General features: G+C 41.8%; 1 protein-coding gene across 1 annotated transcript; it reads right to left on the minus strand.

The window, feature by feature from the left end:
• Window positions 1–5649: 5649 nt before the first annotated feature.
• On the minus strand, window positions 5650–14280 carry golga5 (golgin A5). Its single transcript, XM_032499719.1, is given in 15 exon segments — window positions 5650–6074; window positions 6161–6224; window positions 6338–6437; window positions 9404–9626; window positions 9762–9860; window positions 9990–10118; window positions 10332–10502; window positions 10641–10675; window positions 10678–10843; window positions 10938–11061; window positions 11172–11391; window positions 11488–11685; window positions 12081–12255; window positions 12257–12741; window positions 14074–14280. Coding segments are annotated over 14 exon segments (2262 nt in total). The 5' UTR covers window positions 12734–12741; window positions 14074–14280; the 3' UTR covers window positions 5650–5993.
• Between the last annotated feature and the right edge of the window lie 1147 nt (window positions 14281–15427).

Here is a 15427-nt window from a genome sequence, read left to right on the forward strand (position 1 = left end):
TAAAAGCCATATTGCATACTCTGTTATTTGTATTTTTTCTTTTACAGTGATAACTTGTAACTTGTGTGCGTGTGTGTGTGTGTGTGTGTGTGTGTGTGTGTGTGTGTGTATTAAACTTTTTGGGGAAAACGTATTTAATACATAAACTACATTGAACCTAAATGTTATATTCACAGTGTGTTGCTTTTTTAAGAGAGCTAGAACATTTTACTTCAAATTTGGTAAGAATATCCAATGTTAGACCTGGAGTGAGTATACTATAGTTTATTTAACGGAGGGCAGAATGTCCCTGCTGCATGAAAAGTATCAGCTGCCTACTAATGGGGTGTGTGTGTGTGTGTGTGTGTGTGTGTGTGTGTGTGTGTGTGTGTGTGTGTGTGTGTGTGTGTGTGTGTGTGTGTGTGCTGGATGAAAGGGATCAGCTGCAATCAAGCATTCAGACTCCAGAACCACTTCACATAGTGTTAAGTTGAACATGAGAGACCAGCTCCAGTTTACAGAAAATAAAAAAGATCCATGTATAAAACTTCCTATTTTTAAAACACAAATGGATAGATTAGGGATATTATTAATTTTTTTTGTTTTATTTCAATGATTTTTCTGTTGTGTCAGGAACACCGGATCACCCGGAGTACTGCCACGCTTGCTTCTCCTTGTTGTGAGGCTGCAGTCCCAATCACTAGCTGCCATGTGGCCTCAGAAGAGGAGGGAGAGAGGATGGATGGCAGCTAGATGGCAGATAGATGATGTCCAGTTCACACTAGACTTTATCCCAGACTTTAGAGGAGGAAAGTCTGGCGGTAGAGGGTAGTGGGGGGGGAAGGGCTGGGGGAATAGGAGTGAAGATAAGAAGGGGGGAAGAGGAAAGAAAGGAAGTCACTCCTCTCTGCTCTGCCTCCTCTCCTGCTTTTTTTCCTCCTCCTCCTTTTCTTTTTTCAGTCTTTTCAATTCCTCCTCTCTCTTCTCATTTTCCTGTTTGACTTTCTTCTCTCTCTCTGCATCCTCCTTCCTCGCTTTCTTGTCTCTCTTCTCCATCTCCTCCTTTTCTTTCCTCTGTCTTTTTAATTCCTCCTTCTCTGCCTTCTTTTCCTGTCTCCTCAGCTTGGCCTTCTCCTTGTCGGTTTTCAGGGCGAGCTCCTGGAGGCTGATTTGAAGAACCTGGAGCTCGGTGTTGTTCTGGGTGAGGATCTTTATTTCTTCTTCCTTTTGGGCCACCTTGATGCTCCACTCGTCCTCCATCTTTCTGTTCTTTCTTTCCAGCTCCTGTGCTCTCTCGGAGATCTCCTGCGTTGCAGCCATGTCGCAGCTCACCTGATCTTCCAGAGCCGCCAGTTTGGTTCTCCACTCGGCCTCGCTCTGGACGAGCTCGCTTTCTTTCTTCTGTAGCTTGGCCACACACTCCAGTGTCTCTGTTTGAAGCACCTTCTTTTCAGATAACAACCTGTTGATGAGATCGTACTTTTCCAGAACGACCTGGCTTAACTTCTTGTCTAAGGCTACTTGGGCAATTCTGATGTCGTTGAATTCCTGCTGCTGTTTTAAAATCAAGCCTTTTTGTAACTCCTTCAAATCCCTGTTTTCCATCATCAACGCCTTGTTTTTTAACTGGATTAAATTGACCTCGTCCTGGCAGGCCTGTCTCCTCCTCTTGTCCTCCTCTTTTATGGCTGCACAGAACCGGTGGGACTCTGAAGTCCAGTGGTTTTGGACTGACTCTGTGAGGTATTTCTCGTTGGTCACCCTTTCCTTAAGGAGGCGGATCTCTTCTTCTTTCTCTCGCTCCTTGAGTTTCTGCTCCTTCTTTAGGTTTTTCCTAATGGTTCTTTCGGACTGCAGAGTCTTGTAGATTTTCTTCTTCTCCTCCAGCAGGCCAGCATTCACTGAGACCAGCTCTTCGTTTTGGTTTTGGACCTCCAGAAGGGCTTTCCTCAGGTCCTCAAGCTGTGCGCTGGCTGTTTCGGGAACGACGGTCGCCATGATAGCCACAAAGAAATATCTTTGAAGATATTTTAAAAATATTTCTTGCAGTAGTGGAGTGTTTTGTAGTAGTACCGCTGTATTGCAGTTTAGTACAAAAGTGTTTCAGTTTTGAGCTCTGTTCCAACAAAGATGTGTCTCTTAACGGAGGGCAGGTTTCAACTGAAAGGTTGTGTTTCTCAGTGAGATACAGGGTCCGTGTTCCAAGCCATAGAACGTCATGAAAGGATGTGTGATGTCACACATTCTAAACCTTCTATGAATCTTCTCCAAAAGAAAAAAAGGTAATTATAATTCCTTCTAAATAAAACTCCAGTTAAAATTAAGCATGACATCATTTGCATAGTGTGGAACCCACTTTAAACATGAACAGTATCATAAATAGGACATACATATACATTTAGTTTTCATGACAATGTAATCTCCAATATTACAGTATAACTCCAAAGAATATTGGAATTACAAGCAAATAAGCTGTGTGATCACATGTGATTTTGCACTAGCACAAGACACAATAGTAGCCCACAGTTCCAATGAGAAAGGTGGCATTAGCTGCTTATAACGTTACTACGGCTCCCTTTTCCCAGGGTGGAAACAGTTAAGATAGATGTTAATAAAACAGACCCAAAACTTGAACTATGTTAGGTCCATGTGTGTTTGTGTTATGTGGTGAATGTGGTTAAGAACTCCTACCTCCCTGTCAGCTCTAGCCACTGAAAGAAATGCTCGTTGAATATTAAAGACAACTGGCACCAAAAGGAGCTGGTCGTCCTGCAGACTTTCTATACCATACCCTAATACCGTACCTACCATATCTGTAAACCCTACTACCTAATCATACCATACCATTCATATTATGAAAAAGTATATGACGGAACATTTGGGCCTAATTTTTTGGGAAAAAAATATGAGAAATATGAGAACAGGCACGCTCGTTTTTACCCTGTTGAGTTTTAAATTCTCATCAGTAAACTTACTTTACCTTTAAAGTTCCCATGTTTTTTGTGGCTCAGATAATTATTAGAAAGGACAGGCTGTGTTGTTTCCCTTTTAACTCTTTATTAAAAGTCTTCTTTTTTTTCTTCTCTTTTTTTTTTTTTTTACATAGTGTTAAATACAATCTCTCAAGAGACAGATACTAAAAAGATGATTAGAAGAACAAATGTGAACCTGTTTGATTTATTGTCCTTTCAGCAGACCACCATTACAATAGAACACTTTATCACATTATTCTAAAAAATAAGCAGAGGAATCCTTAATTATAGCATTCTGTGCAAAACAGGGAGAGTCGGACCCAGAGTCCTATTCCAGCAGCTTGTACCATTCCTACATTGAAGGCTATGAGTTGACTCTAAAATTTAAACCTTCTATCTTCCATCAGGATACGTGGTGCATTTCGGGTGTGAGTCAGGAGAACAATCAGACCCACAGGTGCAGCACGCCTGTTAAAATTGAAATATAGTATATGAAATATTGTTCATTATTTTACCCAAACGGAACAGGACATCATATTTTCAAAAACTAAAAAATGACGGATAACAAAAAACTCGGCAAGGGGGGGCCCTCAAAAGTACCCATCTAATGCTGAAAAGAAAATTTATGTTTTCACTGGGGATCATTTTCCAGGGGAAAAGGTGGAAATCATAGTAAATAATGGTGAGGAAAAAAAAAAAAAAAACTGTGAAAAGTTCGAAACGGGCAATGGGGGTGGTGCCGGTTTTGCCATACACCGGTGTCTGATCCTGAAAGAATGGGGGTTTTTTTGTGGCATGAGATAAAACACACAGAAGGCAGGGGGGAAAGACTTTCTATACCAGACCATATATACCGTACCATACCATATCTGTACCATACCTACAGTGGTGTGAAAAAGCGTTGCCCCCTTCTTCATTTCCTGTTCCTTTGCATGTTTGTCACACTTAAGTGTTTCGGAACATCAAAACCAATTTAAACAATAGTCAAGGGCAACACAAGTAAACACAAAATGCAATTTGTAAATTAAGGTGTTATTATTAAAGGTGAAAAAAAATCCTAACCATCATGGCCCTGTGTGAAAAAGTGATTGCCCCCCTTGTTAAAACATACTATAATTATTGTGTCCACACCTGAGTTCAATTTCTCTAGCCACACCCAGGCCTGATTATTGCCACACCTGTTCACAATCAAGGCATCACTTAAATAGGAGCTGCTTGACACAGTAAGGTTCACCAGAAGATCCTTAAAAGCTACACATCATGCCGAGACCCAAAGAAATTCAGGAACAATTGAGAAAGAAAGTAATTGAGATCTATCAGTCTGGAAAGGGTTATAAGCCATTTCCAAAGCTTTGGGAATCCAGCGAACCACAGTGAGAGCCATTATCCACAAATGGCGAAGACATGGAACAGTGGTGAACCTTCCCAGGAGTGGCCGGCCGCCCAAAATTACCCAAGAGCGCAGAAAACGACTCATCCAAGAGGTCACAAAGACCCCACAACAACGTCCAAAGAACTGCAGGCCTCACTTGCCTCATTAAGGTCAGCGTTCATGCCTCCACCATCAGGAAAAGACTGGGCAAAAATGGCCTGCATGGCAGAGTTACAAGGAGGAAAACCACTGCTGAGCAAAAAGAACATCAAAGCTCGTCTCAATTTTTCCACAACACATCTTGATGATCCCCAAGACTTTTGGGACAACATTCTGTGGACCGATGACACAAAAGTGGAACTCTTTGGAAGGTGTGTGTCCAAGTATATCTGGCGTAGGAGGAACACTGCATTTCATAAAAAGAACATTATACCAACAGTAAAATATGGTGGTGGTAGTGTGATGGTCTGGGGCTGTTTTGCTGCTTCAGGACCTGGAAGACTTGCCGTGATAAAGGAACTATGAATTCTGCTGTCTACCAAGAGATCCTGAAGGAGAATGTCCGACCATCTGTTCGTGTACTCAAGCTGAAACGAACTTCGGTTCTGCAGCAGGACAATGATCCTAAACACACCAGCAAGTCCACCACCGAATGGCTGAAGAAAAACAAAATGAAGACTTTGGAGTGGCCTAGCCAAAGTCTGACCTGAATTCTATTGAGATGTTGTGGTATGACCTTAAAAAGGTTGTTCATGCTCGAAAACCCTCTAATGTAACTGAATTAGGACAATTCTGCAAAGATGAGTGGGCCAAAATTCCTCCAGGACGCTGTAAAAGCTCATTGCACGTTATCGCAACGCTTGGTTGCAGTTGTTGCTGCAAAGGGGTGGCCCAACCAGTTATTAGGTTTAGGGGGCAATCACTTTTTCACACAGGGCCATGATGGTTGGATTTTTTTCACCTTTAATAATAAACACCTTCATTTACAAATTGCATTTGTGTTTACTTGTGTTGCCCTTGACTATTGTTTAAATTGGTTTGATGTTCCGAAACACTTTAGTGTGACAAACATGCAAAGGAACAGGAAATGAGGAAGGGGGCAAACACTTTTTCACACCACTGTATATCATACCATTCATATTTATGAAAAGTATATGTCGGAACATTTGGGCCTAATTTTGGAAATAAAATATGAGAAATATGAGAACAGGCACGCTCCCGTTTTTACATGTTGAGTTGTACTTCTCATCAGTAAACTTACTTTACCTTTAAAGTCCCCCATGTTTTTTGTGGCTCAGATAATCTATTAGAAAGGACCAGGCTGTGTTGTTTCTTTGAACTCTTTATTAAAAGATACTTCTTTTTTTTCTTCTTCTTTTTTTTTTTTTTTACATAGTGTTAAATACAATCTCTCAAGAGACCAGATATCTAAAAGCAGATGATTAGAAGAACAAATGTGAGATCCTGTTTGATTTATTGTCCTTTCAGCAGACCACCATTACAATAGAACACTCTTATCACATTATTCTAAAAAATAAAGCAGAGGAAATCTCTTTAATTCATAGCATTTCTGTGCAAAACAGGGAGAGTCAGGACCCAGAGTCCATATTCCAGCAGCTTGTACCATTCCTACATTGAAGGCCATGAGTTTACTCTAAAATTCAAGCCTTCTATCTTCCATCAGGATGAGCGTGGTGCATTTCGGGTGTGTAAGTCAGGAGAACAATCATGACCCACAGGTGCAGCAGCGCCTGTGAAAATTGAAATATAGTATATGAAATATTGTTCATTATTTTAACAAGACGGAAACAGTACATCATATTTTTCAAATACTCACAATGTACAGGATAACAAAAACTCTGGCCATAGGGTAGCGCCTCAAGAAGATACCTAGTCTAATGCTGAAATGACAACATATTCATGTTATCACTGGGGATCATTTCTCACACTGGAAACGGTGTAATCATAGTACAATAATGGTGAGGACAAAAAAACAACAACTGTGAAATGTTACCTGAAACGGTCAATGGTGCTGGCTGCCTGGCGTACTTTGCCATACACTCCTGGACTGTCCTGATCACTGAAAAGAACTGGCGTGTTTCTTTGTCGTGCCACTGAAGATACAACACACAGAAGGCAGTTGCCAGTGGAAAGAAGAATGAAATCTGATGAACTATTCAACTTAATGAGACCCAGCATTCATTAATCAATCAATCAATCAATCAATCAAAATTTATTTATATAGCACTTTACAACTACCAGCAGGTATCCAAAGTGCTTAACAAAATGAGTAAAATCACAACATACAACAGAAAGAGTAAACATAGAAAACAGTAAAATCAGAAAAAGGTTACAAAGAAACAAAAGAATGAAATTGTCACACCACTGCTACGTATTAAAAGCAAGACTGAACAGATATGTTTTGAGTTTGGACCGGAAAAGAGCAACATCTGTAGCAGTACGTATATCAGGGGGTAACTTGTTCCAGAGTCTTGGGGCAGCAACCGCAAAAGCCTGATCCCCCCACCGTTTATACCTGGACCTTGGGACTTCTAAAATCAACTGACTTGAAGACCGCAAAGACCGGTTGTGTTCCCGCACAGTTAAAATTTCCGACAAATACTCTGGGGCGAGACCGTTTAAAGCCTTAAAAACAAACAATAAAATCTTAAAATCTATTCTAAAACGCACCGGGAGCCAATGCAGGGTGTAGAGAACGGGAGTGATGTGGGCACGTCTAGGTGTATTTGTTAAAAAGCGAGCAGCAGCATTTTGAACAAGTTGAAGACGTGAGATTGAGTCTGATTCAGACCAACATAGAGGGCATTGCAGTAGTCCAACCTTGAACTAATAAAAGCATGAATAGCCTTTTCTAGGTCGTGCCTGTTCAGAAAGGGCTTAACTTTAGCCAGCAGGCGAAGCTGGAAAAAGCTCCTTTTAACAATGTTACTGATCTGCTTGTCAAATTTCATACTGCAGTCAAAAGTAACCCCCAAATTTTTGACAAAAGATCTCGTGCAAGATGCCAGAGCTCCCAAACTAACAGCCGGGCCATTCTGCATGGCTGGAGTACTGAAAATAATACACTCCGTTTTATTATCATTCAAATTAAGAAAATTGTCTGAAAGCCACAACTTAATTTCAGCAATGCAGTTTAGCAGGGAGTTTAGTGCAACACTGTCATTTGCTTTCATCGGCAAATAGATTTGTAAATCATCTGCGTAGCAATGAAATGACAGGTTGTGCTTCCCTATAATCGCCCCTAAAGGCAGCAAATATAAAGAAAACAGAATAGGGCCAAGGATGGATCCCTGTGGTACCCCACAAGATAGAGGAGCAACTGACGAGGAGAGGTCCCCAATCATAACAGAAAAGCTCCTATTTGACAGATAGGAGCTGAACCATTTGAGTGCCAAACCTTTGATGCCTACACAATTCTCAAGGCGTGAGAGGAGGACTGCATGGTCCACTGTATCAAACGCCGCTGTGAGGTCCAAAAGGACTAAAACAGTAGGATTCCCGGCATCTACAGATAGGGCAATATCATTATGTACCCTCAACAGTGCAGACTCAGTGCTGTGGCGTGATCTAAAACCAGATTGAAACTTTTCAAAAACACAATTCAGTTGTAAAAAGACTTGTAACTGTATAAAAACATTTTTTTCTAAAACCTTTGAAAGAAAAGGCAGGTGAGAAACTGGTCTAAAATTGGACAGCACTGTAGAGTCAAGATTAGGCTTCTTAAGTAGGGGCCTGACCACAGCATGTTTAAAGGCAGCTGGGACAGAACCTAAAGTAAGACAGGAATTAAAAAGAGTAAGAAGACTCGCCCAAATGGTATTAAAAACCTCCTTCACCATTTTGGCGGGGACAATGTCTAAGGGACAGTTGGTGGGTTTCATGTGATGTACAACCTCACTAAGTAACGTCCGAGAAACTGGCTTAAATTCCTCAAACACAGCTGAGTGTGTAGGAGAAGCAGGTAAAAACACCTTAAAATTAGCACTGGTGATCTTCCTAATAGATGCTACTTTGTCAATAAAATAACCAAGAAATTTCTCACATGTACTGAGTGACACATCTGTCGCAGCAGAGGAGCATGGATTTATGACTGAGTTAATAGTATTAAATAACACTCTAGGTTCATGGCAACTGCTAGCTATGACAGAAGAGAGATGCTGCATCTTCGCCACCTTTACAGCACTCTGGTATGTGGCTAGACTGTCCCTTAATACACCCAGTGACACTTAAGTGATAAAAAATTATCAAATGTTGAAACGTCTTCTCCAACCGTTTTGCTTTATGGTGTTTCTTGTCTGCTGTGGTCTCATAGAAGCATTGTGTAAATATGTCATTGTCAAGTTAGTATTGGGGAAAGGAAATCCATATCACTGCCTCTTAAAGTGCCCATATTATGAAGAAAAAAAAACACTTTTTCTGGGATTCGGGTTGTTATTTTGTGTCTCTGGTGCTTCCATGTGCATACAACAACAACAAAAACTATCCATGGTGTTTTGAGTGAGATACAGGTTTCTGAATGTCCTCTTTCTACGTAACTAGCCAAGACGAGGTGGCTAACCGTAGCACATGCTAGCACTAACATGCTAGCTCCTTCTTAATGTCAAAACACTGCTACAACACCCACTAGTTGACCATAATCTCCAAAAGAACTACTTCCTGTCCCTGTTCTACAGGTATTCCACAAGTGTCCCTGGTCTAGAAGAAGTCCCCCAGTTAATCCTGCCTTGGACTGACCAAAGCTGGAGAAAGAGTTATCTAGCTGATGGGATCTTACCCAGCTACTGAGCATGTGCGACTCCCAACAAAGATAGTATAGAAATAAGATGTCTCACTCTGTAGCTAAAACAAAGACCTAAACACACAGGGGGAAAACAGGATCTGCAGCAATGTGCAGTTCAACAAAAATATGGTGTTTTATGAAACTGAAACCGTGTAAACCTATTCTGGTGCAACCTCAAAATACACTTATAAACCTGAAAATGAGCAGAATATGGACGCTCTAACAATCGTCCGTATATTAAAACAAGAAACACTTATCTCTCATCAAAGCTGTTCCTACCTGGTCCCTCCAGACCGCTCATGTTGATGGCCGGCCCTCCACTTTGTCCTCCCTGAGTGTTCTTCAGCTGCTGTTCCAGACGCTCCAGCTGAAAGACCAGGGAGCTTTTTTCTGTGCCCAAAGCCTCTAGCATCGTCTGCTTCTGGATCAGCGTCTCTGTCAGCTGGTGGAGACGATTCTCCAGCTCTGTTTGGCTGCTGCTGCTGAGAGTCTTGTTGGTCAACTGCAAGTACATCATCAATATTGTTTGTCAAATTGCATGCTTCTGTCTGTCTGTCATAAACCAGATGTTGGCCAAGCTCTGACCAGGAAGAGGGTTCTGGATTTACTTGGACTGTCAAACTGTAAAGTGACGGACCTGGTTCCTGAGTTTTTGGATTTCATCTTCTCTGTCCTTGATTCTGCTCTGCAGAGTGGTTTTGGCTCGATGCTGCTCTTCCTCTAGGTACTGCAGCTCCTACAGCACAACACAAACGTCCCACAAACATTAGGAATTTGATCAGACATGTCAAATCTAAAAAAATATCTGTGATAGTTGGTCATTTTCTTAAGCTGCCATTCTAAGAAAGCACTGCGCTCCCCTTACCTGTTTGTACCGCTCCACCTCAGCCTCCGCCTCCTGCTTAGCTCTGTTCTGTAAGGCCTGTTGCTCCTCTAACTGCAGCTGCTGCTCCCGCCAGGTTTCTGCCTCTGTCAGTGCCTGATTCTCCAAATCCTGTGAGAGAAAAACATGACTCACTTTTCCAGCTGAAACAACATTTCAACGGCAGATGTTAAATATTGCAGCCGTATCCAAACAATAAGCTATACGATACATTTCCAAACCTCCCGGGGCAGCCATCAACCAAGATCTTTCACAGAGGGATCCTTACATCATCACATTACTATGAATCTACACCCCATCTGTCAGCCATGGAGAGCATCTCACCTGGATTTCTATCCGAAGTGTGTGCACTTGTCCCTGTAGTTTCTGGATGTCCTCCCTCTGCAGTTCCTTCTCGTGACGCAGGTCCTCCAGCTCCAGAGCCATGGCCCCGCTGCCGTCCAGAGTGTCCAGACCAGATCCTTCCTTCAGACTGCTGATCAACTTCTCTTTGGACTACAAGACCATTTAAAATATCATCAAAAGGAGTTAAAGCTTACAGGAAAAAAAACACAATCTTAAAAAAAAAGAAGATGGTTTGAAAACAATAATTGTCTACACTACACTGTGTATGAAAAAGACAGCGAGTCTCACTTGTAGGATGCGTGTAGCTTTGTGCTTGTAGTCTGTAACTCCTGTTTGGCAGCCTCAGCTGCAGCTTTGGCACTTTTAAGTTGCAGTTGGAGGTCCTCGACCCTGATCCTCTCCTCTGCAGCTCGCCGTTCGGCTGCGGTCACTGTCTCTGCGAGGGTCTGTCTCTCAGCCTCCACTTTGGACAGACGGCCGGCATTCTCACTCTACACAAGAACAGAGTAAGAAGTCTAATCCCTTCCATGTGTCCAGTCGGTTAACGGTTACATGCAAAAGGAAGATAAATAGCATCCTTCACACCTGCATCTGCCGGTAGTTGTCCTGTTCCCTTCTGAGGGCCAGCTCAACCTCGCGCAGCCTCTGCTGTATCGTTTCAAGAGCTTGGCACTGCATGCTGCTCCCTTCTGTGTGGTCTTGCATAATTCTAAAATAAAAAAATAGAAAAGGAAATGAATATCTGAACCAATTCATAAAAAGCTAAATCTAATCTCTCTCTTTTTTTTTTTTTTTTTTTAAATGGTTACAAAAGAGCACCTTGACCGTTCCTTCTGTGCCTCCTCTAATGCAGCGCTGCGGGAGGTCAGCATCTGATCAGCTTCATCAAGTCGAATTTTCAGGACTGCAAGTTGACTGTCTTTGGCAGAGAGGGCTTCTGTTAGGTCATCAACCTTCGACCGGTGTTCCCGTAACATCCGGTCAGTCAGAGACTGCTCCGAATTCCGTCTGTCTGCACGTAGACGAGCCTGGTTCAACTCTGCGCGAGTAGAGAAACCACTTAATCATTACAGAGCGAGCGATGGACATACTGAAATGTAGGCCATCGTTGTCACTGACCTGCCTCATCCCTTACCATCTTGTAAGTCTTTTGCCCTCTGGATGACTGAAGCCATCTCCTGGTTGAGGGAGGACACCTCACTGCGCAGCAGCTGGTTCTCCAGACGCAGACTGGACAGGATGTGGCTCTGTGGCTCCTCTGTGGGGGGGGGAGGAGGAGGAAGAAGAGGCTCTTGAGGGACAGCCAAGCCTGAGTCGGAACTCTCCGGTGTGTCTGTGGTGGCCAGGTAGGGGTGAAGAGAAAACACACAAAGATCAGATGTATGGCCTACATTTATGTAAATAAATTGTGTTGTACAGCCATTTATCTACAGTGTGGCAATAATACACAGTATACACATTAATAATATCTAGATATCTTATAAAAATATAATCTTGATATAGTGTCAAAATAGAGTGCCAGTATAAAAACAGCAGCAACTACTTAACTCATGAGCAATGAGCACTTTAGATCTAGTGTATTACAGACATCAAACACAGTTTTTAAAGAGAAATATTCTACAATGGTATTTCTACTCCTTTATGAATAAGGAACAATTTTTCCAACACTGACTGAAAATATTGAATATGACAACTGTAATATTGTGGTAAGGTCTTAATTAATCTAACCTTGACACTGTTCTTTAGCGGAGCTCTCCTCTGAGGTTTTGATGCTGTGAGCAGACAGTGAGCTCATGCTTGAGGCCCTGGATACACCCCGGGTGGAGGGGGGCGTCGACGGGGCTGAGGAGGTGGTATGAGGAGCGATGGAAGGCGGAGGTGTTGGGTTTTGGGCCTCAGTAACTGGGAACCGCTACTTTTACGTGTTCTCTTCTTGAATCCCTCCTGTTGCTGTCTGGAGGGTCCGAGCTGTTCAGAAAGTCAAAGAGCATGTCATCGTCCACATCCTGCTCGCTCTTTTTGGGCCTCACAAAACCAGACGAGGTCTTGGCAGAGTTGGGGGCACTGCTGCCAGAACCAGGGGGAATACTGGCCATGTTGGCAGTACCAGCCAGCAGGGTGGCACTGGACCTCTTAACGTTGCTAGCTGCTGCAGAGACGTAGCTGGGTGCGTCGATGGATGCATAGGCATGATGTTTCACAGCTGCAGGGGTCTTGTACCCTGCAGTGTTATATTCGGGTTTCACAATTGAGTCTTTTTCATAGGATGATGTAAAGGAGGATGTTCTTTCCTGGCTGATGGTCAAGGCAGTGGCAGCTCCCTGGTCCACTTTATTCAGGAAGTCTTCAGCTTTCCCAGCCAAGTCAGCAAACCAAGACATTTTGTATCCTTATGGCAGAAACATAACAGTACAATTTGAGGATGAAATAACCCAGTTTTTGCTGACTACAGGTTCCAACATGCTATGGTTTAGTTATTAGATATTGATTTCGGCAGAGTTTTAACATATTCCTAAAGGATTTTAAAAAAAGAATGTATTTTCTAAATCATTTCAAAGTGTGACTTTACATATAATGAATCAGAAGGTTGCCAAGTCGACCCCCAGACTGACAAAATAAATCTGGCCAGGGAAATTGAAAGGGAAGCACTCATTACCACCACTTAGACTTGACTCAGGCCCTTAAGCCCTTAGGGCTCAAGTGCCATCCAGATCATACTGTGTTGGTACTGGGCACCTTCCCAGTTTGGTCAGGGCGTTCCTTACAAGAAAACGTGGCTCTCATCTGCTCTCAACTACCATGAATAAACAAGGTTATGTCAATATACCAAAGGCAAATCAAGCTGTAAGGGCCACACTTCTATTATAGGTATGTCCAATATAAAGTCATGATTGCTGCAAAGTAACATTGGGTAAATATACAGTTCACACAGAAGGTATGGTTAAAAAAAAGGAACTGATTTGCAAATGACATGAGTTAAACATTTAACAACTGACTTGCATAATGACTCGGACATAAATATATATTAAGGTTCATTTTGTTCCATACTTTTAACACACATATATGAAACATCAGGTAACATGTGAATTGCTCTGACTGGGTGAAGAAAACATTTATATTTTAAAAACTTCACATTTTGTATTAATTGACCATGCCTGGGCCTTATGAAATGCCATTTCAATCTGCGTCACACTTTTCCCCATACATCCAATTTGACATTAAATTAATTAACGCTTTTGTCGATAGAGACTTACAGTAGGTGCATTCGTACCACACATTAAGCACCAGCTAGGTAGCTACACATCATCCAAAATTAGCAGTGTCATTCTTTTTAACGAACAGAATTAAAACAAGTGATACATAGTTAAGGTTAGGATTGCGTTCGAGCCACAGTTAAGGACAGTGATCCTCCGCTCTCTGTAAGCAGTCTGAGACCCTGAACTCCCCAGTTTTCACACAATTTCTGCACAGCTAACGTTAGCATGCTAGCTTAATAACTCAACAGAGCCAAAGCTAACTAACTATAACGACAATGTTTGTTTCAGGTACAAATACATGGGAGTTACATATGGGAGGTACATTAAGGAGTAACTACAGGAGTCGTCAGCAACCGGGATGAACCTTATCATAATGTAAACAGAGTTGGTTCAGGATAAACTCCATCACTGCTAAAGCTAACAGGCTAGCTAGCTACTAAAGGAAAGCCTCTGACGGTACGTACCGCTCGAATCGACGTCCAAATCCCAAAATGTGTCAGGTCACCAGGCTACCGCCGGGGTTTAACTTGGGGTCATGAAAGAGAAATAGCATTTGAATAAACACGGTCAAATGTCATTATCTGTCAAAGAGGATGATGATCTTCTCAATACGTGGACCAGGAAGCCCTGCGAGCAAGGACCCAACAACAGAGCGACTCCAGAATGGCCTGATAGAAAAGAAGAAAAAAAAAAACGCTGTTTGGCATTTTAATGCACCTTTACCTACTAGACCTTGTTTAATATTAACGTTTATATAGACTTTTTTTTTTTTTTACATTTTGAATTTTTAAATTAAAAAAAAAAGTCATCAAAAAATAAATTTAAGTCTTTATAAATGGTGACATTGTTTCCAATGGAAACATTGGAAATTTCAAAATAAGGAACACAAAGCCAGAGCAGTATGTAAAAATCTCTACACATCCAATATCAATATCTCATGCGTGTGAGAACCATCACTTGAGGCATAATAATGGATGCTGTGTTAGGTACAGTAAAATTGAACTTAAAAAGAAAACACCAAACTTTAAACAGAAACAAAAGTACTTAATCACACAAAACAACAATAAAGTAAAATCTGGGAATTTAATTCTGGTTAATTAAATTCCATGCTTCAATCTTAAAAAGATAAAACAACCGGAGCAGGTGACAATGACAAAATGACACAGAATTTATGAAACGGTGCCTCTTTATTTTTTGCGCACTCACTCCAAAATGCATATTTACATGGCATGCCACATCAATACATAAACTGACTATGGACACAATCAAATAACACATAGAATCTGCTCTGGGAGGTAAGGGCAGGGGAGTTACCCCTCGAACAATTAACAAAGCGATAACAGAAATTAAGCAACACTTTTATAACCAGGCCAGTCATAGAAAAGGTTCCTCTTAAAACGGGTCGTTTCAAAGACTTAAAAAGTGATACACGTCCAGTTGACACAAACTGAACTTTTCCACATTTGCCATGGAGGGCCGGCGTCACGGTCGAGTCAGAGATGGTGATCTACCCAAAAAATCACGACGCTGTCAAAAATTCAGGATGGACTGCAAGGCAGCGATCACATAGAGTTGGGAGGTAGGGGTGGGGGGGGATTACACAGTAATATTTATTGGTGAGGACAAGCTGGTCAGCTCCGTTAGAAATCCAGTAATTTCGAAATGCCTCAACAATCTCAGTCTCCTAAAATAGTGTCCTTGTCGAAAGATAGTCAAAAGCCTGTCATCCTTCAGAAAAAAAGTGGATTTCCAGAGAGCTCCAAAAGAGATTGGGAAAAAGTAAATCACACTGCAAAAAAAAAAAAAGCAACTAATTTT

This window comes from Etheostoma spectabile, chromosome 20, assembly GCF_008692095.1.
Source record: "Etheostoma spectabile isolate EspeVRDwgs_2016 chromosome 20, UIUC_Espe_1.0, whole genome shotgun sequence".
Classification (NCBI taxonomy): Eukaryota; Metazoa; Chordata; class Actinopteri; order Perciformes; family Percidae; genus Etheostoma; species Etheostoma spectabile.